This window comes from Pristiophorus japonicus, chromosome 13, assembly GCF_044704955.1.
Source record: "Pristiophorus japonicus isolate sPriJap1 chromosome 13, sPriJap1.hap1, whole genome shotgun sequence".
Lineage (NCBI taxonomy): Eukaryota > Metazoa > Chordata > Chondrichthyes > Pristiophoridae > Pristiophorus > Pristiophorus japonicus.
The window spans coordinates 91,185,456-91,212,815 of NC_091989.1; the positions used below are offsets into that span (position 1 = coordinate 91,185,456).

At 46.0% G+C, this 27,360-nt stretch overlaps 1 protein-coding gene and 1 long non-coding RNA gene across 8 annotated transcripts in view; one reads left to right on the forward strand and one right to left on the reverse strand.

Annotated features, from left to right (window-relative positions):
* LOC139278696 (L-fucose kinase) overlaps positions 1 to 27,360 on the forward strand; it is a 427,721-nt gene that overhangs the window by 319,656 nt on the left and 80,705 nt on the right. For all 7 annotated transcript variants that reach the window (XM_070897748.1, XM_070897747.1, XM_070897753.1 and 4 more), the window contains 2 exons: positions 2,165 to 2,237; positions 22,475 to 22,572. In XM_070897748.1, coding sequence (XP_070753849.1) covers positions 2,165 to 2,237; positions 22,475 to 22,572 — 171 coding nt within the window. The remainder of the gene's footprint in view (positions 1 to 2,164; positions 2,238 to 22,474; positions 22,573 to 27,360) is intronic.
* LOC139278699 (uncharacterized) overlaps positions 15,952 to 27,360 on the reverse strand; it is a 91,883-nt gene continuing 80,474 nt past the window's right edge. Inside the window, exon 3 of the long non-coding RNA XR_011596339.1 lies at positions 15,952 to 16,125. This is a non-coding gene — a long non-coding RNA (uncharacterized lncRNA). The remainder of the gene's footprint in view (positions 16,126 to 27,360) is intronic.

Genomic DNA, 27,360 nt, shown 5'->3' on the forward strand with positions numbered 1-27,360 from the left:
TCGCCACTTCTTCGCCCAAACCTCGCCGCTCCTTCTGTACCTGCCCACGCTCCAATCACCGACCTGGACCTCTTCGCTGCCGTTGCCCTCCTGCACCAGCTCGCGCTGTACCTTGCCGTGGTACGCTGCCACGCTGCCCATGGCCACCGCTCACCTGCCGCTGATGGTCTCTCGCATCAGCGGCAGGTCAGGGCCATAAAAGGAGCGGCGAGCAGCCCCTGGAGCAGCGTGACGGCCAATTGTATAAAGAGGATGGGGAATGTGGAATGGACTGTCTGGGGGACCCAGTGGGGGCAGGTAGTATGGGGAAATGTAGGGGAGAATTGGCTAGATATTATAGGGTATTGGCTTCTGGAACCGGCCAGACGGACTGAGGAGCCTTTTCCAGTCTGGTACTGTCTTGTGTTCCCTATGTGCCTATATTAATAGAGGTGTTTGGGTGCACAGTGAGGTGTTGAAGGCTCGCCATTAATCTTCCGATCTGTGACCTCCTCTGGCCAGGGAGGCTGAGAGCTAGCCAGCTCCAACAAAGCATGTACATTAGACAGTCTTATGTCCTGCAGTCTAATTTATTTTCCTTATTGTCCCACCATTGTTTGTAGCTACAAGAAATTGACTTAAACAACAGGAGGCGATTGATGACAGAACAGTTCTCGTTCAGTGGAGCAGGGGGCTTAAAAAATAAATAAACAAGTCGTGAAAGATCAATCATTTCATTTTTTTGTTTTGCATCAAACTGACTGCCTCAGCTTTAAACAATACAATGAATCCCAAGTACATCTTGGATTTTAGCAGAGCTAGCAACATCAACAACAACTCGTATTTATATTCCCCCTTTGATGCAGTAAAACATCCCAAGACACTTCACAGGAGCATTATCAGACAAAATTTGACATTGAACCACACGAAGAGATATTAGAACTGTGACTAAAATCTTGGTTAAAGAGGTAGGTTTTTAAGGAGCGACTTAAAGGAGAAGAGAGAAGCGGAAAGGTTTAGGGAGAGAATTCCAGAATTTGAGGCTTAGGCAACTAAAGGCATGGCCGCCAATGGCAGTGCATTGGAAATGAGGGATGCGCAAGAAGCCAGAATTGGAGGAGCGCCGAGATCTCGGATGGTTGTAGGGCTGGAGAAGGTTACAGAAGTAGGGAGGGGTGAGGGATTTGAAAACAAGGATGAGAATTTTAAATTTGAGGCTTTGCTGGGCTGGGTGCCAATGTCATCATCATCATAGGCAGTCCCTCGAAATCGAGGAAGACTGGCTTCCCTCCAAAAATGAGTTCTTAATCCATGAGGGTCCTGACGTTCCAGGTCCAGAACTTCGTATTGTTGGGTGGAAGATGCCTGTACATGAGTTCTTTTAACATGGGGAGGCCGTTGCACACCAGCTACCACACGGGCTTAGCTGAGCAAGGTCTTGGTCCAGTGTCAAGGGGACTGGAGACCAGGCACTGCTGTATGAGCCTAGTTGCTGACGGCAAGATGTGGGCTATAAGCTCGGCGCTGAGTAGTGCTCTTCGGTGAGATGGTTGGTGATTCAAGGCTTGGCTGAGGGCAGGCATTGGGTCCATTTTGTGGGGTGGAGCTCAGGGAGTTCAGAGTGAAAAAAGGAGAGGTCAGGGTGTTCAGAGTGGAGGGAGGAGAGGTCAGGGTGTTCAGAGTGGAGGGAGGAGAGGTCAGGGTGTTCAGAGTGGAGGGAGGAAAGGTCAGGGTGTTCAGAGTGGAGGGAGGAGAGGTCAAGGTGTTCAGAGTAGAGGGAGGAAAGGTCAGGGTGTTCAGAGTGGAGGGAGGAGAGGTCAGGGTGTTCAGAGTGGAGGGAGGTGAGGTCAGGGTGTTCAGAGTGGAGGGAGGAGAGGTCAGGGTGTTCAGAGTGGAGGGAGGAGAGGACGTTGTAAGTGGATGAAGGAAGGCCAGGGACGTCACTGCAGGAAGGGAGGCCCCGAGGGAAGGCCTGCACTTGAGGTAGGCCCAAACCTATTCTTGAAGTTGGTTGAAGTAGGTCAGCGAGCACAGAGGTGCTGGAATGGTAGATATACCACAGGTTTGCTGCGGGGGATCACAGTACATCACAGTTGCCAAAATCATGTACAAAAGGCAGAGGAGGTTGTGAGGGAGAGTATGGAATGCATCACTGATGGATCTTTTCTGTTCTTGCCTATTACAGCTGGGACCAGGCTGTCCACCAGGAGTGTGGGTCTGCAGCACAGATATGATCCTGACTATCCCCTCCTACCCAGGTAATCTACTCCAAAGCTGATGTGCAAAGGGTACACAAGTCATGGTAGCATTTAATTAACACAACAAGACTCTGCAGTGTAAGGGATCTCTGGGGTGCTGCTTTGTACACACCATTGGCATACTCACCCAACAGCCTATTGTTTATCGGTGAGCACAAACAGAGCATGTTGGTAGTACAGGTATATTCGATCATGGAGTGTATCGTGGCTGCTGTCTTCACACACATGCAGGGCTCAGTGGGAATGGGCATGCTGGCTAATTTTCTGTTCTCCAACCTCGGAATGCTCACAATGCCAGCTAACACAACAGAAACTAGGAATGGAAGCCACTCAATGATACCCTGGGTTAGATACATGCCCTACTGCTCTGCAACAGAGTATGTGGTGTATTTATCTGTGATGCCATTGGGGAATTTGTCTTTTTCTTACCTGTAACATCGACTCTTTGAATAGGGTCCTGAAATCCAGTTGTGCCTTATCGTGGAGTTCAGACATGGGTGATCGTTTGGTTTGGTTGTTTTTCAGAGCTTCCCTTGGAGAATAGTGAGAAGTAGTGGAAGGATTGTCAGGTTGATCAACGTGAATGCTCCTTTCATGGCCGGAACCATCTTTATACCAGCCAGTAGGGGAGGGGTTAGTTCACTACAAGGGGAGGGGTTTATGGGCTTCCACAACCCAATCAATGAGGCGGGGTGGAGGGGGAACTCTCACCCACACTCGCACCAACCCACACCTGCCCACACCCGTCCACACCCACGTCCACACCTTCGCCCACACCCACTCTCACCATATGTGAGTACCCACGTTATACTAAATCATAATTCCAATCTGGAGCTCTGATCTCCGGCCGTGACCATCTGGATCGGGGTTCAATCCCGGGAGCTTCAGACTCGGGCAGGAATACTACCACTGAGCCAAAGGCTCGTTCCCATCAGTTTGGCGAATAACACAAGTCATCACCAAACGAGCCGAGCCCTATAGCAGAAGGCAGATCCCCAGCGATCCTCCAGCTCCCTGTGATTGCCACTGTGTGGATCTCAGTCCCTTCATAAGATGCTCATTTGTTAAGGATTTTACCTTTTTGTTGAAAGGATGTTCAGAAATGTTACAAATTTAAAAACATTTACAGAAAGAAAGAACCAGCGTCTTTCAAGACTCAGGATTTCCTGAGCGCTTTACAATCAATGAAATTATTTTTGAAGTGCAGTCACTGTTGTAATGTAGGAAACACGGCAGCTAATTTGCGCACAGCAAGCTCCCACGAATAGCAATAACATAAATGATCAGATAATCTGTTTTTAGTGATGTTGGTTGAGGGATAAATATTAGCCAGGACATCGGGGACAATTCCCCTGTTTTTCTTCCAATAGTGCCATGGGATCTTTTACGTCCACCTGAGGCAAGACGAGGCCTCAGTTTAACGTCTCATCCAAAAGTTGGCACCTCCAACAGTGCAGTCCTTCCTCAGTACTGCACTGGAGTGTCAGCCTAGATTTTGTGCTCATGACCTTTTGTCTAAGACGAGAGTGCTGTTACTTTCTCCCCTTGTGGACTGATGACCACGCTCTCTCGTACAAGCATGGTGTGGTCTTGACCACTGAGTCCCTGACTTTGAAAGATTAGGACAGTACATCAGGGCACACCCACACAAAGCATTGCTGTTGGGCTAAGCAGAATCACTGAGCATTCCTGTTTAATCCATGTAAGTTTCTATCTGTTTATTTCATTGAAATTATCTTCATAGAAACATAGAAAATAGTTGCAGCAGTAGATCATTCGGCCCTTCGAGCCTGCACCGCCATTCAATATGATCATGGCTGATCATGCACTTCAGTACCCCATTCCTGCTTTCTCTCCATACCCCTTGATCCCATTAGCCATAAGGGCCACATCTAACTCCCTTTTGAATATATCTGACGAACTGGCCTCAACAACTTTCTGTGGTAGAGAATTCCACAGGTTCACCATTCTCCGAGTGAAGAAGTTTCTCCTCATCTCGGTCCTAACTTTAGACTGTGACCCCTAGTTGTGGACTTCCCCAACATCGGGAACATTCTTCCTGCATCTAACCTGTCCAATCCTGTCAGAATTTTATATGTTTCTATGAGATCCCCTCTCGTTCTTCTAAATTCCAGTGAATATAAGCCTAGTTGTCCCGTCTTTCTTCAAATGTCAGTCCTGCATCCCGGGAATCAGTCTGGTAAACCTTTGCTACACTCCCTCAATAGCAAGAATGTCCACTCTTGTTGGTGTGCTACTCGCCACTCCTGCTGGCCACTGCTGTTGGTGTGCTGCTGGCCATGTTAGCCTCTGTTGTACATATGCTGTCATGTTTTGCAGCCGCTCCATATCCATTTCCGAGGGTGCAGCCTGTGTCTGTGGCAATATCGTGCAACGTACTGCTTCTGCTTTGTCAGTTTTCTTTGGGTGTCTTGTAACGGTTTCTTTGCCGGGTCCGAGCATTGCTTCAACACCCCAAATGTTGGATCAGCAAGGGCTCTGGTGCGTCGATTGTTGTATCGAGGACGTTGGGTTTGTGTCAGTGGGGTAATCAGCCTTGGTTGCAATCGGTAGCTCTATGAAGATCCAGCCATCTTTCCTTCTCCATCAGAGAATCTTGAACTGTTTGATTGGCTCAAAACTAAAGTAACATGCACTGATCTGCATCATTCCCTAGCTTGGGGTTGCATACCATGTGCACATTGATGTAATAATAGCGTCCACCTACTTCAATAGGGTTGTTGAAGATTTGTCAATGATCACGTGTGTATAATATACAGCACAGAACCAGACCATTTGGCCCAACCAGTCCATGCTGATGTTTAAGATCCATTCGAGCCTCCTCCCATCCTTTCTCATCTAACGCGATCAGCGTAACCCTCTATTCCCTTCTCCCTCATATGTTTATCTAGCTTTCCCTTAAATGTATCTACCCTATTGGCCTCAACCAGTACTAGTGGTAGCGAGTTCCACATTCTAACCACTCTCTGGGTAAAGAAGTTTCCTCCGAATTTCCTATTTGGTGTGTGGGCAATGGTGCACTGTACTGTAGGGATCCTAGGACTAGTGTTGCTGGGTCCTGTTCTGTAAGTAGGTGAGTATGTAATAGGCAGATACAGAAATATGAAATGTGCATCCAGAGGACGGGTCCTATTTCAGACGTCTTTAGACTGATTGGCAATACACCACCTGACTGAAATACCCATACTGCTGCCCAGAACAGGATCTGTGCATGTTCCTTCTCCAGCAGCGAAATTGTGAATGTTCAGACAAAGCAGCTTTGCCCATAATGGCTAATTTATTGCAGGGAGGTTTAAGAAGCATACAAGACGGTCAAGGGCACTTATTACTGCCGGTTGGAGCCACTCTGTTCTGGAATTACATTCTGTGCTGTTCGAAACCAGAGCAGCATAAGGCACTCTGCTTCGGGAGTCTCGCTCCACTTCTCTCTGCATTTAGATGACAATTTTAAAGTTGTTAATGCACCTTTTTCGATCCGTTGCTAAATACAGAACAAGGAAAGGCTTTTAACACTATGGCAATGTGAAGCTGGAGAGGAGAGTTTTTCCAACACTAGTAAAATTCTGTAATAGACTTCCATCAAACAGTTCATATTCTTCTAACTCCTGTTAAAAAGAGCTGGGAAAGAACATAATTACATTTCATTAGAAACCAGGTGATGAAAGTTTATATAGAATCCAATAGTTCTCGTGCTGCTAGGACCATGGAAATGTATTTGTGAATGCAGTTGGCCAGGTTGAATAATGTTCTTGTAATGTTAGATTGTTATGGGAATGGGAAGTTACCTGTGGTCATTAACTCTCTTCTTAATAAAATAGCTCAATAATGCTCAACTTATACCTTATTTTCCATACTTAGGGCTCAATTTTCCCCAAAGCTTTTTTTTGGCGTACTTGAAGAGTGACTCCCGTTTTTTTTTTGGCCCAAATATGTAAAAAATTTTTTTTATAAGTTTCCCCGTTGGATTTTTTCATTTTGCCGCAGCCTAACCTGTCCTTTAGTTCTGGGGGTGGAGCCTTTATCTGCGCCAAAAAGATCGGGTTGCCACGGTAACCAGGGACGTAATGCAGGCTGAGGCTGAAAAGCGAAACACAACAGCCAGCTACAACCTGCACAAGCACATTACACATTGCAGCAACTTACCTCCATTAATTTATTAAAGTACCCCTCCGCCCCACCACCCACCTCCCGATGCCGGTGCCGATCCACGCTCCTCTCCCAGGCCGAGTGGCCTCCCGGTCCACTCCCCCGCACCTATCCCAGGCCGAGTGACCTCCCGGTCCGCTCCCCCGCACCTATCCCAGGCCGAATGGCCTCCCGGTCCGCTCCCCCAGCCCTAGCCCTGGCCAAATGTTCTCCCGGTCTGCTTCCCTGCACCTATCCCAGACCGAATGGCCTCCTCCCTCCCGGTGCCCACACCTAACTATACCCGAAAGGCTTCCCCCTACCCTCTCTCTCCCACCCCCGCCTCTCTCTTACCTCTCCTGTTGCTGCTGTCTGGGCATCTGCTGCACTGACCTGCGCCGATTTCCTTAACTCACCAGAAGGTTTTTCTTCAGAGACCACACACGCTGGCCTAAGAAGAACTGGAGTAACTCTCAGCTGGCCAAACTTGCCTAAATGGCCAGGATTGGTGCGGGTGGCAGGTTACGCCCCACTTTGGCTGAAAAAAAAACTTACCTAAAAAATTGTAACTAGCTAGTTGCGCTGGTGCAAACTGATTGGGGAAACTGGATTTTTAACTTTGGCCAAAAAAAGTGACTTGCGCCACTGGAGAAAATTGAGCCCTTCGGTTCTTCTCAGTAACTATCTCTTTTTGAAAACTCCAAAGTCACTGTCCTACACAGTCCCACTCCTCTCTAAATCTAGATCGTTACAATGTCCTGTTCGAACTCATTCTTTCCCAAGTCCTCAGAGCTGTGGAAATCCTTCCCTCCCCCCTGTCTTCCCTCCCCCACTGTGGAAATTCGGTTGTTGAGCGCCTCAGTTGGCGGCCAGAAGGGTCTTTAAATCGTGTGTAATAGTTTAGCGACCGGGCGCGGGGCTTTTAGCGCCCTGCCGGAAAATTCAGTTGAGGGCTAACTGGGGCGTGAAACGCTAGCGCCTGGCTGCTGACTATCAGTGTGATCATGACGTCAGTCGGGTGCAATGACTGCGCTAGCATCCGCTCGCTAAATTCTGTCCGGCCACCTCATTTAGCAACCGCCACTAATCACATCTGGAAAAACAGTACAGGCTTGAAGAGTCGTTAACTGGTGGCTACGTAAAGGGATGAGGAAGTGCTTCCCTCAGAGGTCACAGTTAGTGCAACATTTGCACAGAGTACGTGCAGGAGCCTCCGAGTTTGCAGCCGCGCCTTTAAGACTCAGCTTTTCCCGGAATTTCAAATTGGACTTCGGAGAATGCGAAATGGATTCCAGATTTAACGCGAGCATTTTTGTTAGCGCCCTCCCCGCCGCCTCCCCCCCCCCCCCCAGGTATAGGTAAAAAACGGGATGAGGTCCTACAAGACGAATTTAGGGAGCTAGGAGCTAAATTAAAAAGTAGGACCTCAAAAGTAGTAACCTCAGGATTGCTACCAGTGCCATGTGCTAGTCAGAGTAAGAATTGCAGGATAGCTCAGGAGTGGTGCAGAATGGAGGGATTCAAATTCCTGGGACATTAGAACCGGTTCTGGGGGAGGTGGGACCAGTACAAACCAGACGGTCTGCACCTGGGCAGGACCAGAACCAATGTCCTAGGGGGAGTGTTTGCTAGTGCTGTTGGGGAGGAGTTAAACTAATATGGCAGGGGGATGGGAACCTATGCAGGGAGACAGAGGGAAGTAAAATGGGGGCAGAAGCAAAAGATAGAAAGAAGAAAAGTAAAAGTTGAGGGCAGAGAAACCCAAGGCAAAAAGCAAAGAGGGCCACATTACAGCAAAATTCTAAAGGGGCAAAGTGTGTTAGAAAGACCAGCCTGAAGGCTCTGTGCGTCAATGCGAGGAGTATTCGGAATAAGGTGCACGAATTAACTGCGCAGATAGCAGTTAACGGGTATGATGTAATTGGCATCACGGAGACATGGCTCCGGTGACCAAGGCTGGGAACTCAACCTCCAGGGGTATTCAACATTTAGGAAGGATAGACAGAAAGGAAAAGGAGGCGGGGTGGCATTGCTGGTTAAAGAGGAAATTAATGCAATAGTAAGGAAGAACATTAGCTTGGATGATGTGGAATCGGTATGGGTGGAGCTACGGAATACCAAAGGACAGAAAATGCTAGTGGGTGTTGTGTACAGACCACCAAACAGTAGTAGTGAGGTTGGGGACAGCATCAAACAAGAAATTGATTGGGCTAACCAAACTGGTAGCAATGCGGTGAAGGAGGATTTCCTGGAGTGGATTAGGGATGGTTTTCTAGACCAATATGTCGAGGAACCAACTAGGGAGCTGGCCATCCTAGACTGGGTGATGTGTAATGAGAAAGGACTAATTAGCAATCTTGTTGTGCGAGGCCCCTTGGGGAAGAGTGACCATAACATGGGTAGAATTTTTTATTAAGATGGAGAGTGTTAGCGTTAGTGTTTTCTTAGAAGAATCACTCAACACTCAGAGTCGGTTCCAATGCCTGGCGGCCTTTAATAACGCTCAGCGGGGAGGAAACACGCAGGACCGTATCCAGGTTTCTCTCCACAGAACAAAGGGTTACATGTACCTTTATATGTTTCACAACAGTTACAAAACAGTTTACTACAGTTACACAGCCCATCACGGCTGGACACAAGCCAATCACAACGATTATAGATTACATATAGGTTCTTTTAACCCAATAGAATTCTCCTAGTATCCAGGGAACCATATGTTCGGTTATTGTCAGCTTGGGCTGATCGATGACTTTATAGGTTCTCTCCCTAGTTCTTTCATCTGGGAGAAATAATTGGTTTATAGCCTTGTTTACAGCAAATGGTTTCCCTCTTATCTTTCTTCCTGGGGAATTAATTGGTTTATGACCTTGTTCACAGGAGATGGTTTCCTTCTTATCTCTGTCTTCCCAGGCATTCCTACAGTGGGCCTCACAGGGTTATTGCTCGGTCAGTGAACGTTCAACAGTTCACAGCTTGACTACCTGATTTCCCATCATGCCTGGGCAGCCATTTTATGTGTGTGTCCATTTAAGCTTATGTGAGTTTTAAATATCCAGCAGGTGCTACTCTCTACAACAGAGAGTGACGCAGTTAATTCAGAAACTAGGGTCCTGAACTTAAGGAAAGGTAACTTCGATGGTTTGAGGTGTGAATTGGCTAGAATAGACTGGCAAATGATACTTAAAGGGTTGACGGATAGGCAATGGCAAACATTTAAAGATCACATGGATGAACTTCAGCAATTATACATCCCTGTCTGGAGTAAAAATAAAACGGGGAAGGTGGCTCAACCGTGGCTCAATTTTGGTCTCCTAATCTGAGGAAGGACATTCTTGCTATTGAGGGAGTGCAGCGAAGGTTCACCAGACTGATTCCAGGACTGACATATGAGGAGCGACTGGATCAACTGGGCCTTTATTCACTGGAGTTTAGAAGGATGAGACGGAATCTCATAGAAACGAATAAGATTCTGACGGGGCGGGACAGGTTAGATGCAGGAAGAATGTTCCCGATGTTGGGGAAGTCCAGAACCAGGGGACACAGTCTTAGGATAAGGGGTAGGCCATTTAGGACTGAGATGAGGAGGAACTTCTTCACTCAGAGAGTTGTTAACTTGTGGAATTCCCTGCCGCAGAGTTGTTGATGCCAGTTCATTGGATATATTCAAGAGGGAGTTAGATATGGCCCTTATGGCTAAAGGGATCAAGGTGTATGGAGAGAAAGCGGGAAAGGGGTACTGAGGTGAATGATCAGCCATGATCATATTGAATGGTGGTGAAGGCTCGAAGGGCCGAATGGCTGACTCCTGCACCTATTTTCTATGTTTCTATGTTTCTATTCAGATAATATTCTGCCTTCGTGTTTTTGCCACCAAAGTGGATAACCTCACATTTATCCACATTATACTACATCTGCCATGCATTTGCCCACTCACCTAACCTGTCCAAGTCACCCTGCAGCCTCTTAGCATCCTCCTCACAGCTCACACCACCACCCAGTGTCATCTGAAAACTTGGAGATATTACGCTCAATTCGTTCATCCAAATCATTAATGTATAATGTAAAGAGCTGGGGTCCCAGCACTGAGCCCTGCGGCACTCTACTAGTCACTGCCTCCCATTCCGAAAAGGACCCGTTTATCCCGACTCTCTGCTTCCTGTCTGCCGACCAATTCTCTATTCCCTCAATACCATGTGCTTTGATTTTGCACACCAGTCTCTTATGTGGGACCATGTCAAAGGCCTTTTGAAAGTCCAAATACACCACATCCACTGGTTCTCCCTTGTACACTCTGCTAGTTACATATTCAAAAAATTCCAGAAGGTTTGACAAGCATGATTTCCATTTCACAAATCCATGCTGACTTGGACCAATCCTGTCACTGCTTTCCAAATACGCTGCTATTTCGTCCTTAATAATTGATTCCAACATTTTTCCCACTACTGATGTCAGGCTAACCGGTGTATTAATTACCCCTTTTCTCTCTCCCTCCTTTTTTAAAAAGTGGTGTTACATTAGCTACCCTCCAGTCCATAGGAACTGATCCAGAGTCGATAGACTGTTGGAAAATGATCACCAATGCATCCATTATTTCTAGGGCCACTTCCTTAAGTACTCTCGGATGCAGACAATCAGGCCCCGGGGATTTATCGGCCTTCAATCCCATCAATTTCCCCAACACAATTTCCCGCCTAATAAGGATATCCTTCAGTTCCTCCTTCTCACTAGACCCTCGGTCTCCTAGTATTTCCAGAAGGACATCCGGAATGGCGGCAGATTAGGAAAAGGGGAGGTGCAACGAGACCTGGGTGTCATGGTTCATCAGTCATTGAAAGATGGCATACAGGTAAAGCAGGTGGTGAAGAAGGCAAATGGTATGTTGGTCTTCATAGCTAGGTGATTTGAGTATAGGAGCAGGGAGGTATTACTGCAGTTGTGCAGGGCCTTGGTGAGGCCTCACCTGGAATATTGTGTTCAGTTTTGGTCTCCTAATCTGAGGAAGGACGTTCTTGCTATTGAGGGAGTGCAGCGAAGGTTCACCAGACTGATTCCCGGGATGGCTGGACTGACATATGAGGAGCGACTGGATCAACTGGGCCTTTATACATTAGAGTTTAGAAGAATGAGAGGGGATCTCATAGAAACATAAGATTCTAGACGGGACAGGTTAGATGCAGGAAGAATGTTCCCGATGTTGGGGAAGTCCAGAACCAGGGGACACAGTCTTAGGATAAGGGGTAGGCCATTTAGGACTGAGTTGAGGAGAAACTTCTTCACTCAGAGAGTTGTTAACCTGTGGAATTCCCTGCCTCAGAGAGTTGTTGATGCCAGTTTATTGGATATATTCAAGAGGGAGTTAGATATGGCCCTTACAGCTAAAGGGATCAAGGAGTATGGAGAGAAAGCAGGAAGGGTACTGAGGGAATGATCAGCCATGATCTTATTGAATGGTGGTGCAGGCTCAGGGCTGAATGGCCTCCTCCTGCACCTGTTTTCTATGTTTCTATGTCAAGTGTGTAACAGCTGATTTAGCGTCCCTGACAGCTCTTGGCCCGATTCCAACAATTTTCTCGGCGGGAGGCGCAAACTGCTTCAAGGCGTTATATTTACCGGTCCGCCTGGATTAACGCCTCAAAATGGGCAGTAACGAATTTCCACCACATATCTCTTAACAATCCTATTGCCTGTGTATTTGCCATCGAGCTTCTTAAGGAGCCTAATCATGTGTTTATTAGGCCAGTGTATGCTTGTTTTTCAATTTACAAAAATAAATTGTAGTATTTGTCATTAATATTTAGCACACTTGGTGCCTCAAAGTCTCAGCACTAACTTCCTGTCATTAAGGCCATTTTCTGCAAATTAGCAAAACCATTTTAGTTGAGCAAAACTCTCCTGATTGGAAGTTCATTATACAGCAAATTAAAATATACACTGCAGTCTGTGGCTCTACTTCAACCCTCAACTTCAAACTGTTCAGCTTTGAAATGTCTCCAAAATAATCCAAAATGTAAAGGTTTGAATTTAATGAGGCAGTTTTATAGTCAGGGTCTCCTCTCAAAACAGGAAAAAGAGAAGAAAGAACTTGCATTTATAAAGCATTTCGTGACCTCAGGCTGTCCCAAAGCTCTTTACAGCCAATGAAGTACTTTTTGGAGTGTAGTCACTGTTGTAATGCAGGAAACGCGGCAGCCAATTTACTCACAGCAAGCTCCCACAAGCAGCAATGTGATAATGACCATGTAATCTGTTTTAGTGATGTTGGTTGAGATAAATATAGCCCAGGACTCCGGGGAGAACTCCTCTGCTCTTCGAAATTGTGCCATGGGATGTTTTACGTCCACCTGTAAAAGCAGGGCCCTCGGTTTAACGTCTTATCCGAAAGGCGGCACCTCTGACAGTGCAGCGCTCCCTCAGCACTGCACTCAAGTGTCAGCCTGGATGAAGCCGCACTTTCCAAGCATCCACGCTGCCTGTTTGATTCTTCTCTCATTCACACAGACTTTCAGCACTTTAATCAGTCGGGAAAAGTGAAATTCAAAGCACAAAGTTGAGTTTTTCCTTCAGTAAATCTCCTTACAACAGCTGGCACAAAGCAGTTTAAGTTGTGTATGTTATCAGTATTGCCGCAGCAGGCAATAATTTGATAAAGTTGCCCTGCTAATCAAATTCTGCTCTTCAATCTCCCCCAGTTTGAATGTTTCCTGTGACTCGGTTCAAAGCCCCTGATCACGTGCAGCTCAGTAAGCTGTATCAGATGCTGATGAAGTCCAGTCCCTGTGTAATCCTCTGGCGAAACGGCCCTCTGTTTAATCAGCTCTGCTTTTCCTTTACCAAGATTGATGAATTCCATCGAGTGAAAGGTGCTGAGTGATGGTTTGGCTGTCTCCGAAGTCCCGATGTAGTCCATCTTGGCACCCTTGAGAGATGACTGACTGGCCTCCTGTTTGAAGGAGAATTCATGTCAGCCCTGTTATCGCCTACCACACTTTCTGCTCACTCAGCAAGCTTTTTAACTGGGAGATTTGTCTCGGAGTTAGATGAGGGGCTTGAGTATTTATCTTGCAAACAACAATATCAATAGGCTGAAAGACAAAGATGCATTGCTTGCAAACATGTCTATAGAACCATTGATCAAGCTTAAGGTTAAATGTCTCCAGAAATTTGCATATACACTTTCCAGGAGAGAACAGAACCTGAAATAAAAGTTTGAGACAGAACAATAATTTTGACCAATTAAGGCACAGAAAATAACAGAGGAGGAGTAGGAAGCCCCTGTTTGATGATATCAATGTGACCAGTAGGCACCTGCTCTGGTACCACCACTTGCTCATCCTCACCTGCGCACTGTGTAATAAATCTGACCCTGGCATCTTCTGGATGTTGTTGCTAATTCTTTATTGAGGTGATCAAACCAAGCACAATCAGGATAATTACGATCAATGTTTCCCCACATTTTTTTTAGGCTGCGCAGTCCCTTTAATGGGCTGCACCATCCATTCAAAATTTAACGCAAAATCTCCCATTTGAAAAGCCAGTCACAGGCTGCGCGGGGGCCGCTCAGCTTAAGGTTGATTACAATGTTCGCCCGATAGTTATAAAAACAGAACAATGTTACCCCATTCCCTTCTGGAGTCGAATCGTAACCCAATTGGTATTCTCTTTTCCTCTAATAATCGCCTGTACTTAGACTGACCTTGTAATCGGCACTAGTCTGACCCTTGCACCGGGAGCCTCAAAATGTAAAGTTCGTTTTCCAACATAACCAGGTCAGGGAAGGTAAGGTTGATTAGTTATTGTCAGCTTGATGAGTTTAGACTGGAGGGGGAACAGGGCAGGGGGTAGAGGAAAGACAGGGACTAGGTGAGGAGGACAGGGACGGACTGGAGGGGAAGGGGAGAGGGACAGGGACTGGACAGGGGGTACATGGACTGGACGGGGACAGGTATCTTTTACATCCACCTGAGAGGGCAGATGGGGCTTCGGTTTAACGTCTCATCCGACAGTGCAGTACTGCACTGGAGTGTCAGCCTGTAATTTGTGCTGAGGTCTCTGGACTGGGGCTTGAACCCCAAACCTTCTACTTCAGAGACAAGTGTGCTACCACTGAGCCATGGTGACACCTGGGTTATGTAAGGCTGTAGTGGTGCTTGAGTGTTGATGAGAGTGACATAGAGTGCTGTGACGCACTGGCCTGCCCAGGGCCTCTGCCAATGTTGGCTTACAGCTCTTCCAGACCTACAATAACCAAGGGGGAACATATGTTACATTGCAGGTCACCTTTACATAGAACTTGCATAATATAATTTGTGTGATGTTTTTGAGCTTCTGTATATGCCATTGCATCATCGAGTGAGTAGGAGGACAAGACATAACTGGAGTAAGATAGTGCTAGCTCCAAGCTTGGGAGGGTCTTCAAGGTTCACCTGCCTCTACTCCCTTGGTGCTTTCAGGGGCAAGGATGTCCAGGGAGTCACAAACCTGTCATTTCTGGGCACTGCTCCATTTCTGGTCTTTGTCCTTTTATTATGTGACATCTTGCCTTACAAATAGAGAAGTAGTCTTGAGATTTTGTAAGTTTAAGGAGCATGTACGGTGACGGACCTGCACCCCTCCATCCTGTTTGTTAGTAACTGGACACACATCATGCATTTCTTCTCTCAGAGGGTTGTGAATTGAGTAGATTTAAGACAGAGATAGACAGTTTCTTAACCAATAAGGGAATAAGGGGTTATGGGGAGCTGGCAGGGAAGTGGACCTGAGTCCATGATTGGATCAGCCACGATCGTATTAAATGGCGGAATAGGCTTGCGGGCCGCAGGGCCTACTCCTGCTCCTATTTCTTATGTTCTTATGCAGCTAAGACATGTTAAAAGGATTTGTTTGGTGAAGGCCCGTTAAGATCTAAGTGCGACAACAGTTTCAGGTGTAAGTTGCGGTCTTTAAGTGTGCCATGCATGTTAAACAGTGAAAGGATTGAAATCTTGGAGAAGTGAACAGCAAAATATGCAGGTTCTGAGGACATGACCTTGGTATTTTAGCTCAGGTCTGTGTAATGACTCAAGAGTCTTGTTACTATAAACTGCCTCAGGTGTAAACCTGATCCAACTTTATTCGCGCCCAAAGTACCCGCGAGACATAGTACGCTTATGTACCAGTGACCGCGTACACACGCATACAGCCCGATGACCTCCGATAGTGGCGCCCTCTGGTGACCCCCAAGCATCAATACATAACAGTCTGCAATCCATCTTTTTCCACGTTTGCAGCCTGCGTTTTGCAGAGCGCTCAGCATGGCTACTGTCTCTGGTCAGGGGTTTTGCTTGATTCCTCTTTGGGGATGGTGTATTTTATATTTTCTCGCACCTAACACAAACGTCACCTCCTTTAGGTAAGCGTGCTCATACCTCATGATCCAAGCGATGACCTAGTGCACAATGTATCCCGGGATCATACACAATGCTCAAACAGTAGATCAATTTATTGTCCTTGCTCTAATGTGCAGGATTCCCACTAGCGCCCATGTCACTCCAGAGAACATTTAATATCAGTCACGCTCAGCATATCAGACTGAATTGCTAAACAGGTTTATTCATGGAGAGTATTTTACAGCAGCAGAAAATACAGCCAGCTTATGACAGTCAGCTCAAAAAACACACTAGTTTGGGAGCGGTCTGTGGACGAGTTGAACAGTTGAACAGACCAACCAGAAATAAACACAGAAACTGTTGGAAATAATCAGCATCTGTGGAGAGAGAAACAGAGTTAACATTTCAGGTCAATGATCTTTTGTCAGAACTGGAAAAAGTTAGAGATTTAACAGGTTTTAAGCAAGAACAGGGGCAGGGAAACTGGGGTAGAGGAGGAAAGAACAAAAGGGAAGGTCTAGGATCGGGTGGAGGGCTGGAGAGATTGAATGAGGAAAGGGATGATGGTGCAAGCCACCAGGGGGTGGTAATGGGACAAGTAAAGAAACAGAAAGTAGGTCTAGAGGAGGTGTAAATGGTTAGAGCAGAACAGCAGAGATGGAGGGGAGCAGAGGAAATCTGGCAAAGAGGAGAAGGCTCCCGCATCCAGGAATCTGGCGGATGGAAAGCAGGTAGACCCCAGGAGTGCAGACCATCCCATCGGCCATGTACCAATAGGGGATCCCCACCCCGAGCACTAGCTCACACCTCCTCCACTCCCGGAGGCTCTGGAACAGCCATCCTCCATTACCAGTGCCTGCTGTCCAGGAGGAAATGGTGGTTAAGATCTGAAGTTGTCAAACTCGATGTGGATAAATGGTGAATGGAATTCAATATATCGAAGTGTTGTGGTTGTTTATTTTGGTAGGAGGAATAAGGAGGTCACTTATTCATTGGCAGGAAAGAATTTACATGAGGCAGAGGAGCAGAGAGATCTGGGAATACAGATATATAAATCACTAAAAGTAGCAACACAAGTTGATGAGGCTGCAAACAGAGTACTCAATTCATTTCTAGAGGAATAGAATATAAAAGCAGAGAAGTCATGTTAAATTTATATAGAACCTTGGTTAGATCACACTAGGGAGCACAGTGTGCACAGTTCTGTCTCCATACTACAAACGAATATTGAAACACTCTTACCAAGATGATGCACAACTTAGAATCATAGAATGGTTATAGCACAGAAGGGGACCATTCAGCCCATTGAGCCCCTGCTAGTTCTCTGCAAAAGCACATCAACTAGTCCCACTCCCCTGCACTTTCCCCGTAGCCCTGCAAAATGTTTTCCTTCAGGTACTTATCCAATTCCCTCTTGAAAGCAGTGATTGAGTCTGCCTCCACCACCCTATCAGGCAGTGCATTCCAGATCCTAACCACTCGCTGCGTAAAAAGATTTATCTCATGTCGTCTTTGGTTCTTTTGCCAGTCACCTTAAATCTGTGTCCTCTGTTTCTCGATCATTCTGCCAATGGGAACAGTAACTGAAATCCCTCATCTCTGGAATCATTCTCGTAAATCTTTTCTGCACCCTTTTTTAAGGTCTTCACATCCTTCCTAAAGTGCGGTGCCCAGAATTGGGCACAGTACACCAGTTGAGGCTGAACCATTGTTTTATAAAGGTTCATAATAACTTCCACGCTTTTGTACTCTATGCCTCTATATATAAAGCCCAGGATCCCGTAGCTTTTTTAACCACTTTCTCAACCTGCCCTGCCACCTTCAACGATTTGTACATATATACCCCCAGCTCTCTCTGTTCATGCTCCTCCTTTAAAATCGTACATTTTAGTTTATATTGCTTCTCCTCGTTCTTCCTAATAAAATGTATCACTTTGCTCTTTTCTGCGTTAAGTTTCATCTGCCACGTGTCCGCCCATTCCACCAGCCTGTCTATGTCCTCTTGACCCGATCTTCCTCTATCCTCCACTATCACTATCCTCCTCACTGTTCACTATACTTCCAAGTTATGTGTCATCTGCAAATTTTGAACTTGTGCCCTGTACACCCAAGTCCATTAATATATATCAAGAAAAGTAGTGGCCGAGTACCAACCCATGGGGAACACCACCTTCCTCCAGTCTGAAAAACAACCGTTCACCACTCGCTGTTTCCTGTCACTTAGCAAATTTTGTATCCATCCTGCCACTATCCCTTTTATTCCATGGGCTTCAACTTTGAACAAGCCTATTATGTGGCACTTTATCAGTGTCCATGTACACCACATCAATCGCATTGCCCTCATCAACCCTCTCTGTTACCACATTAAAAAACTCAATCAAGTTAGTTAAACATGATTTGCTTTTAACAAATCCATGCTGGCTTTCCTTAATTAATCCACACTTGTCCAAGTGACTCTAAATTTTGTCCCAAATTATCATTTCTAACAGCTTCCCCTTGACCGAGGTTAAACGGACTGGCCTGTAGTTGCTGGGTTTATCTTTACATCCTTTTTGATTAAGCATGTAACATTTACAATTCTCAAGTCCTCTGGCACCATCCCCCACATCAAAGGAGGATTGGAAGATTATGGTTAGTACTTCTGCAATTTCCACTTTTACTTCCCTTAGCATCCTAGGATTTATCCCATCAAGTCCTGGTGACTTTCATCACTCGTCACTGCCTCCTTACGACCAGCAACCCCAACTGTCCCTCACCAACCTTCCCACCCCGCGCAACCACTGGGGGCTAATCTTGCCAATCACCTCCCCATCCAACTCATCCCCCTCAGCGCTGACCCAATGGACGCTGGCAGTGGATCAGCCATCATCTCCCTCCGCATCTCCCTCCAGAATGTCCGTTCACTTGCGAGCAAGGCCCTTGCCATCCATGAGCTTATCGTGGATGATTGCATCGACATCATGGTCCTGATGGAAACTTGGCTGAGGGGTGATGACACCTTACCATTAAACGAAGTCTCCCTGCCTGGCTATACCTTCCACCACTTGCCCCACCCAGACTGCCGTGGTGGCGGTGTGGCTCTCATCACCAAATCACAGCTTGGTCTGTCCCCCTCCTCCTCCAGCACTTTCTCCTCCTTTGAGCATCTCACCTTATTCCACCCCTCTCGCCTCTCATTTAAAATTTTCGTTCTCTATCGCCCTCCCAAGTACCATAAAAATATTATTAATTATATATTTTCACTGCTTTCTTCCCTCAGCCTCTGCACTGACTTCTCATCCTCGATGATTTCAACCTCCCTCGCAATTCATCATGCTCTCTCTCTTCTGAATTCACTAGCCTTTTATCCTCCCTTAATCTCTCCCTCCATGTGAACACTCCAACCCATATTCACGGCCACCCCCTCGACCTCACCATCCCTCGTGGTCTCGTTGCTCCCATCGTGTCAATTGCAGATAAGACCATCTATGACCACTTCCTCGTATCGCTCTCCACTCACATCCCCCTTCATCCCCCCGACCCACCCCACTCTACTTCCTGCTGTGTCCGCCCCTGGAAAAAACTCTCCCGACTCTCTTACAACTGCACTTATCAACTCCCACAGCCACAGCCTCACCATCACCTTTGATGCCCTAGTCAATATTAAAACCATTACTCTCTCCCACCCTGGCCGTTCCCCCTGGTATGGCCCTCAGCTTCGCTCCCTTAAGTCCAAGGGATGCAGACTTGAACGGATGTGGCGGACACCTGGTTTAGCCATTCACCGCCAGGTCTGGCTGGACCACATAAAGCATTATCAGATCCTGCTCTCGTCTGCCAAAACTGCTCACTATTCCAGAATCATTCTGGAACGCAAATATATACCCCGGCTTCTATTCTCCACTGCTAACCATCTTCTTAAACCCCTCTCCCCTGACTCCACCTCACCTCCGACAATAAATGTGAGGAGCTCATGGACTTCTGTATCTCTAAGATTGAGACCACCCATTCAGCTTCCTCTGCCACGTCCCTTCCTTCCCTATGCCCTCTGGGCCAAACTTCCTCTAAGGATCCCCCTGCCCTAGCCCTAGCCCTGACCTCACACCTTTCTTCAGTGTCTCCCTGATCTCCCCTCAGGACCGCTCCACGCTCATCCTGTCCATGACACCCACTTCCTGCTCGCTTGACCCTATTCCCACTAAACTGCTGACCACGCAACTTCCTTTTCTGGCTCCCATGTTCACTGACATTGTTAACGGTCCTCTCTCCTCAGGTACTGTTGCCCTCTCCTTCAAATCTGCCATCATCACCACTCTCAGAAAAACAACCCTCAACTCCTCCGTCCTTGCAAACTACCGCCCCATCTCCAACCTCCCTTTCCTCTCCAAAGTCCTTGAACGTGTTGTTGCCTCCCAAATCCATGCCCATCTTTCCCACAACTCCATGTTTGAATCCCTCCAATCAGGTTTCCGCCCCTACCACAGTACCCAAATGGCTCTCGTCAAAGTCACAAATGACATCCTATGTGACTGTGACAAAGGCAAACTATCTTTCCTTGTCCTTCTCGACTGGTCTGCAGCCTTTGTCACAGTTGACCACTCTATCCTTCTCCAACACTTCTCTACTGTCATCCAGCTGGGTGGGACTGCACTCACCAGGTTCCATTCTTATCTATATAATCGTAGCCAGAGAATCACCTGCAATGGCTTCTCTTCCCCCCCCCCCCCACTCCCACATCGTTACCTCTGGTGTCCCCCAAGGATCTATCCTTGGCCCCCTCCTATTTCTCATCTACATGTTGCCCCTTGGTAACATCATCCGAATTTCCACATGTATGCTAATGACACCCAACTCTACCTCACCACCACTTCTCTCGACCCCTCCCCGGTCTCTAAATTGTCAGACTGCTTGTCCGACATCCAGTTCTGGATGATCAGAAATTGTCTCCAATTGAACATTGGGAAGACCGAAGCCATTGTTTTCAGTCCCCGCCACAAACTCCGTTCCCTAGCCACTGACTCCATCCCTCTCCCCAACATCTGTCTGAGGCTGAACCAAACTGTTCGCAACCTTGGTGTCATATTTGACCCTGTAATGAGCTTCCGGCCACATATCTGCAGCATAACTAAGACCATATATTTCCACCTCAGTAACATCGTCTGTCTCCGCCCCTGCCTCAGCTCATCCGCTGCTGAAACCCTCATCCATGCCTTTGTTACTTCTAGACTTGATTATTCCAACGCACCCCTGGCTGGCCTCCCGCATTCTACCCTACATAAACTTGAGATGCCCCTCAGATATACGGCACAGAAACTGGCCATTTGGCCCAATGCCGGCATTTATGCTCCACTCGAGCCTCCTCCCGTCTTTCCTCATCTAAATTTATCAGCATAACCCTGTATTCCTTTCTCCCTCATACGCTTATCTAACTCCTCTTAAATGCATCTATACTGTTCGCTTCAACCACTCCCTGTGGTAGCAAGTTCCACATTCTTACCACACTCTGGGTAAAGAAGTTTCTTCTGAATTCCCTATTGGATTTCTTGGTGACTATCTTATATTGATGGCCTCTAGTTATGCTCTTCCCCACAAGTGGAAACACTCTCTCTGTATCTGCTCTATCAAAATCTTTCATAATTTTAAAGACCTCAATTAGGTCACCCCTTGGCCTTTTTTCAAGCGAAAAGAGACCCAGCTTGTTCATCCTTTCCTGATACTTATACCCTCGCATTTCTGGTATCATCTTTGTAAATCTTCTCTGCACCCTCTCCAGTGCCTCTATATCCTTTTTATAATATGACAGCCAGAACTGTACACAGTACTCCAAGTGTGGTCCAACTAAGGTTTGATACAAGTTAAACTTCACTACTTTTCAATTTCTTCCCTCTAGAAATAAACCCTAGTGCTTGGTTTGCTTTATACGGCCTTGTTAACCTGTGTTGCTACTTTTAGTGATTTGTGTATTTGTATCCGAGATCCCTTTGCTCTTCTACCCCACCCAGACTCGCACCCTCCAAATAATAAGTGACCTCCCTATTCTTCCTACCACAATGTAATACCTCACATTTATCTGTGTTGAACTTCAGTTGCCAATTATATCCCCACTCTGCACGTTTATTAATGTCCTCCTGTAATTTGTTGCAGTCCTCCTCAGTATTGACTATCGCCCCCAATTTGGTATCATCCGCAAATTTAGAAATTATATTTTTGATTCCAAAGTCTAAATTGTTAATGTAAATTGTGAACAACAGTGGTCCCAGCACTGATCCTTGTGGAACACCACTGCCCACCTTCTGCCACTGTGAATAGCTGCTCATGAGAGGTTTTGATAGAGTAGATAGTGAGAAATCTTTTCCACTGGCAGGAGAGCTGGCACAGTGGCGATGGGCCAAATGGCCCCCATTTTTTGCTGTATATCCTATGATTCTAAGTAACAAACAGAGGAATTCCCCTCCACCCAGAGTGGGAACCCTCCCACCGCCCCCCCGCGCCCCCATTTCCTAACCCAGAGGACACAAATGCCAGTAATGCTCATCAACTACCCTGTCTGAGATAATCTACTTCAGCGCACAACAGGTGTAAAGACCTGAAATTTACCAAGCAGTTTGGCTTAGTGTCATACACTGTAATGGCTGCTGCGTCATAACCTCATCACATTGCCGCATATGTTTGATGAAATGCCTTGGACCTTGATTGCTGGACAAACGATATTTTAATTGCCTATAAATGTTACGGTTCTTTTTCTAGATATTTGCTGGGAAGGATTCAGTGGGGTCAGAGTGGTGTCTGTCCCCAGCACAGTCAGTTATGCCAGGAATCACGGCGTCTACCTGATTGACCGGGAGGTAAGAATCCTCAATGCACACTACTCCAAGAATCATGGAATCTTACAGCCCATCTCCTCTTCTGCTCTTTAACTCTTCAGCAGATATCAGGTTACATGGAGTCTACAGCACAGAAACAGGCCATTCGGCCCAACTAGTCAATGCCGGTGTTTATGCTCCACATGAGCCTCCTCCAATCCCTCTTCATCTGGCCCTGTCAGCATTTCCTTCTATTCCTTTTTCTCTCTTGTGATTATCTAGCCTCAACTAGTCCATGTGAAAGCGAGTTCCACAATCTCACCACTCACTGAGTAAAGACATTTCTCATCAATTCTCTCTGGATTCATTGGTGACTATTTTATATTTCTGGCCTCTGGGTTTGGTCTCATTTGGAAACATTGGCTCCAAATCTACCCTATCAAACCCTTTCATAATCTTAAAGACTGCTAGCAAGTCACCCCTCAGCCCTCTCTTTTTTCTCTTTTGTTCAGTCTTTCCCGATAGCTATAACCTCTCAGTTTTGGTATCATCCTTGTGAATCTTTTGTGCACTTTCTCCAGCGCCTCTATATCCTTTTTATAATATGGAGATCAGACTGTGCACAGTACTCCAAGTGTAGTCTAACCAAGGTTCTGTACAAGTTTAACACAACTTCCCTGCTTTTCAATTCTATCCCTCTAGAAATGAACCCACTGCTTTGTTTGATTGTTTTATGGCCTTGTGAACCTGTGCCTCTGCTTTTAGTGGTTTGTCGATCTGTACCCCCAGATCCCTTTGCTCTTCTACACCATTTAGTCTCTTATTATCTAAGCAGTGTGTGGCCTCTTTATTCATCCTACCAAAATGCACCTTATCTATATTGAAATTAATTTGCCAATTAAACGCCCATTCTGCGAGTTTATTAATGTCTTCGATTATTTTGTGCCATTCTTCCTTTCTATTAATTACACGTCCAATTTAGTGTTGTCTACAAACTTAGAAACTGTACTTCCAATTCCCGAGTCCAAATTGTTAATGTAAATTGTGAATAGCAGTGGTCCCAGAACTGATCCACTTCACGCCTTTTGCCAGTCTGAGTAGCTGCCCTAAACCCCTAGAGATAGAAATTCACCTCCGCTGGAAATGGGCTGCAACCTACCGTTGTTCCTGCATTTTCACCGCCGCGGTGGATGAGGTGGCCTCTTGCACGTAATTAAGCTCTTTGTCTTTTTTTTCAAGTGCAGCGGAAGTCGGCCATAATGGGGGCAGAAGTGGGGCGGAGCGCAGAAGATGGGCCATAAGAGGGGCGGATGTGGAGGCAGGACGGACCCTCTGCCGCTGTTAGTCATCAGCATAGCGCTGATGATGTCATCACTCTAGCGCGTCACCACATCTCTCCCCTTCACTTAAAGGGGGGCGCCGCTGCGAGCTCTGTGATTATTTTAGTTAGGTCCACTGGGCCATCAGGGAAGGTTTCAGCCGGGCCAGCGGCCTGGCACCCAAGAGGGGGTGCCAGGCTGCCTGTTGGTGGCCCGGCCAAACCCGGGGACGTAATTGTCGGGCCGAGGAGAATTTCGCGATCGGCGGCCATTCAACAGAAAATCGGCGGCCATTCGACACCATCGCGTGGCCGCTGCTTTCCGGCGATAATGGGCCTTAGCCCCCTTCTCTCTGTTTTCTGTTTTGTAGCCAGCTTGCTATCTATTCTGCAATCTGTCCCCTGACTCCACGTGCTCTGTCCTTAGGCGTGTGTCTACTATGCAGTACTTTATCAAAGGCCGTTTGAAAATCCAAATATATTACATCTACTACTTTACCCTTGTCTGCTCCTTGTTACTTCTTCAAAGAATTCAGTGAGGATGGTCAAGCATGGACCTTCCCTTTTGAAATCCGTGCTGACTACTATTTATTATTTTTTAGTTTCCAGGGGCCAGAATTTCTCAAAAAATTCGCCAGTGCCGGATTGCCACCCAAAATACCACTAAGATTTTAAAATTACCACGGGTGAAAAATTTCACAAAAAAAGGAAAAAAATTCCGCCCGGCGAAAAAAAAATGGACCTTACGCCCCGATTCGCGGCGGAAAACGCAATCTTGGGCCGATTGGGCGGTTCTTAAACAAATTAGGCGGTAATTACTAATATTTGGACCGAGGCTGCGGGTTGGGCCTAGGAGAGGTGAAAACACAAAATATATTTTTTCCAAAAAATATAAAATAAAAAAATCAGAAAACAATTCTCAGGACGCTTTTTAACTTAATCACTGTAAAATAATAATTAAAACCCATTAACTTACCTGTTTTTGCCGGGCTACTTGCCTATCGCTCCGCTCCCGCTGCTGCTCGTGGGCGGGTTTTTTCTACTTACCAACGGGTCACCGCTGAGTCAAAACTTGGTCTATGGACGGTGCGCGCCAACGATCCACTCCCAGCGGTATTTCAAAACTGTCGGCGGAACTCTTTATGGAGATTTTCGCCGACTCGATTTTCACCCAAACCGACCAATACTACCGAGAAACCGGTCGGAGATGCAGTGCAAATTATAGCCCTAGATGTGTTCTATTACATCTTTAAGTAAAAATTCCTTTATCTTTCCTACCACCGATGTTACGCTAACTGGTCTACAGTTTCCTGAACTTGTTCTATCCCCCTTTTTAAATATAGGTAACACATTAGCTGTCCCCCTGTCCTCTGATACTATTCCCTTTCTAAAAAATTATTATATATATGTAATAGTGCCTCTGCTATCTCTTCCCTAACTTCCTTTAATAAGTTTGATTAGTTTATCAATTATCTCCACCTTTCTATAAATATCTGGGCGAGAATTTGCACTGGTTCACCGCCCAGTTTCTCGGCGGTATTGGCCATTTTGGGTGAGAAAAATTCCCCCGTTGAGGCCCGCCGCCGGTTTCGAAGTCCCGCTGGGGGTCGGACTGCCGGCGAACACCCTCCACAGATTGCCCTGCCGCAATCTTTGGCTGAGCAGGGACCCGTGGTAAGTATGGAAAAAAAATGTTTTAAACGCCCACGAGGATCGGCGGAGCTGGCCGTTCGGTGACTAGGTCTGCAAGAAAAAGGTAAGTGATAGGTTTTTTACTATATTTTCAAAATCTGTTGGGGTGATTTAATTTAAAAGTGTGTTGGGAATGTTTTTTTTAATTTTTTTTTGTTGGGTTTAAAAAAAAAAAATTTTTATTGGCCCTGAAATTTCGGCCTCCCTAGGTCCGTACGGAGTGTGTACAGACCCGGGAAGACATCGGAAAAGCCAGTTTTCAGCGCACAATGCGCATGCGCTGAAAACCTTGACAGATCTCACGCATATCGGGAGTGAGGACATTTGCAAGGGCAAGATTGTGATATTTACCCAGATCTTGCCCGGCAAATGTCCTCAAAACTCTTATGCCTGATAAAAGCAGGCACATAGCCAACTGTTACAGGTGTAAGAGTTTAAAAACATACAAAAATATAATTAAATTAAATTAAAAAAACACATTATTTTAAAAAACCCTGCCCACTACGTTACATTTATTTTTAACCATAATTAAAAAAAACATTTTAACAACTCAGAAAAACATTTTTTCTCTGATATTTATTAACTTTAATTTCAAATAATCTTAATTATGTAAGATGTGTTTTTTATTTTTTATTATGTGTTAAGTGACTTTGTTTTTTTTTTCATTAATAGCAATGAGAACTTGCAGTTACAGAGTTCCCATTGCTATTAATGAGAAAGCTGTGGAATACTGTATCTGATTGGTTGAGCAGTCACATGTGACTGCACCTTCTCCATGGGAACCTGGAGGACGGGAGCACGCTCCGCAGCCCGGGAAGAGAAGGCCTCCCCACCGGAAACTCACGCTCCTCCGGGACCACCAGGTAAATTCGTAGAAATGTTTCAGGTCGGAGGCAATTGCCCGCGGGAAGCCTCCAACCGCAATTTCTGGGCCAATCTTTTTTTCATGTTAGGCCCAACCCGTAGCCTCGGTGTAAATTTTATAGATTTTTTTCATTTTTCGCCCATTTTCTTTAGGCACCGCCCAATCTAGCCCAAATTGCACTTTTTCGCTCAGACTGGGAGGTGCAAGGCCCATATTTTTCACTGGGCAGATTTTATTTCCGGGAAGTTTTCGCCGACGATAATCTTCCCGGCCTTAGCGGGTTTTTGGGTGGCAGTCGGGCGCTGGCGAGCTTTGGGGAAATTCTAGCCCAATGTCTTTTTTCATCTCTTCTTCTAATGGCATGTCTCCCTGCTAAATATTGAGGAAAAGTAATTATTTAATATTTCTGCCATTTTGCTGTCATGACCAGTGAGTTTATCGTGTTCCCTTAGTGGCCCTATCCCTATCCTGATTTTCTTTTGTTATTAATGTGGCTGTAAAATACTTTACTATTTCTTTTTATATTCTTTGATAAATGAATTTCATAGTTCCGCCTTGCTTTCTTTTTTTTACTTTCCAAACCTCTTCATAATCTCCTTTTGTCATCATCTGCTTTATTGTCTATGTACTTAGTGTATGCTTTCTTCAGTTTCAATTTTATCCTTATCTCTTTATCTTTTTATTTAACCATGGTGTATCATTATTGGTTAGTTTTTTCTTGCTTTTTTAGAGGAATATATTTCTCCTGAACTCGACTGATCACTGATTTAATTATTTCCCAGTTTAAAGATTCTTTGAACCCTCAAGCATATCATCTCTTTCCAGAGCTGTAACAGTATCGTTGATCAATACTGCCACCCTCCCTTTTTTATCCATCCCTATTTCTCCTACATTGTAGCCAGGAATGAAGCCCTGCCCTTGTTTGAGCCAGGCTTCCGTTATTACAACTACAGGA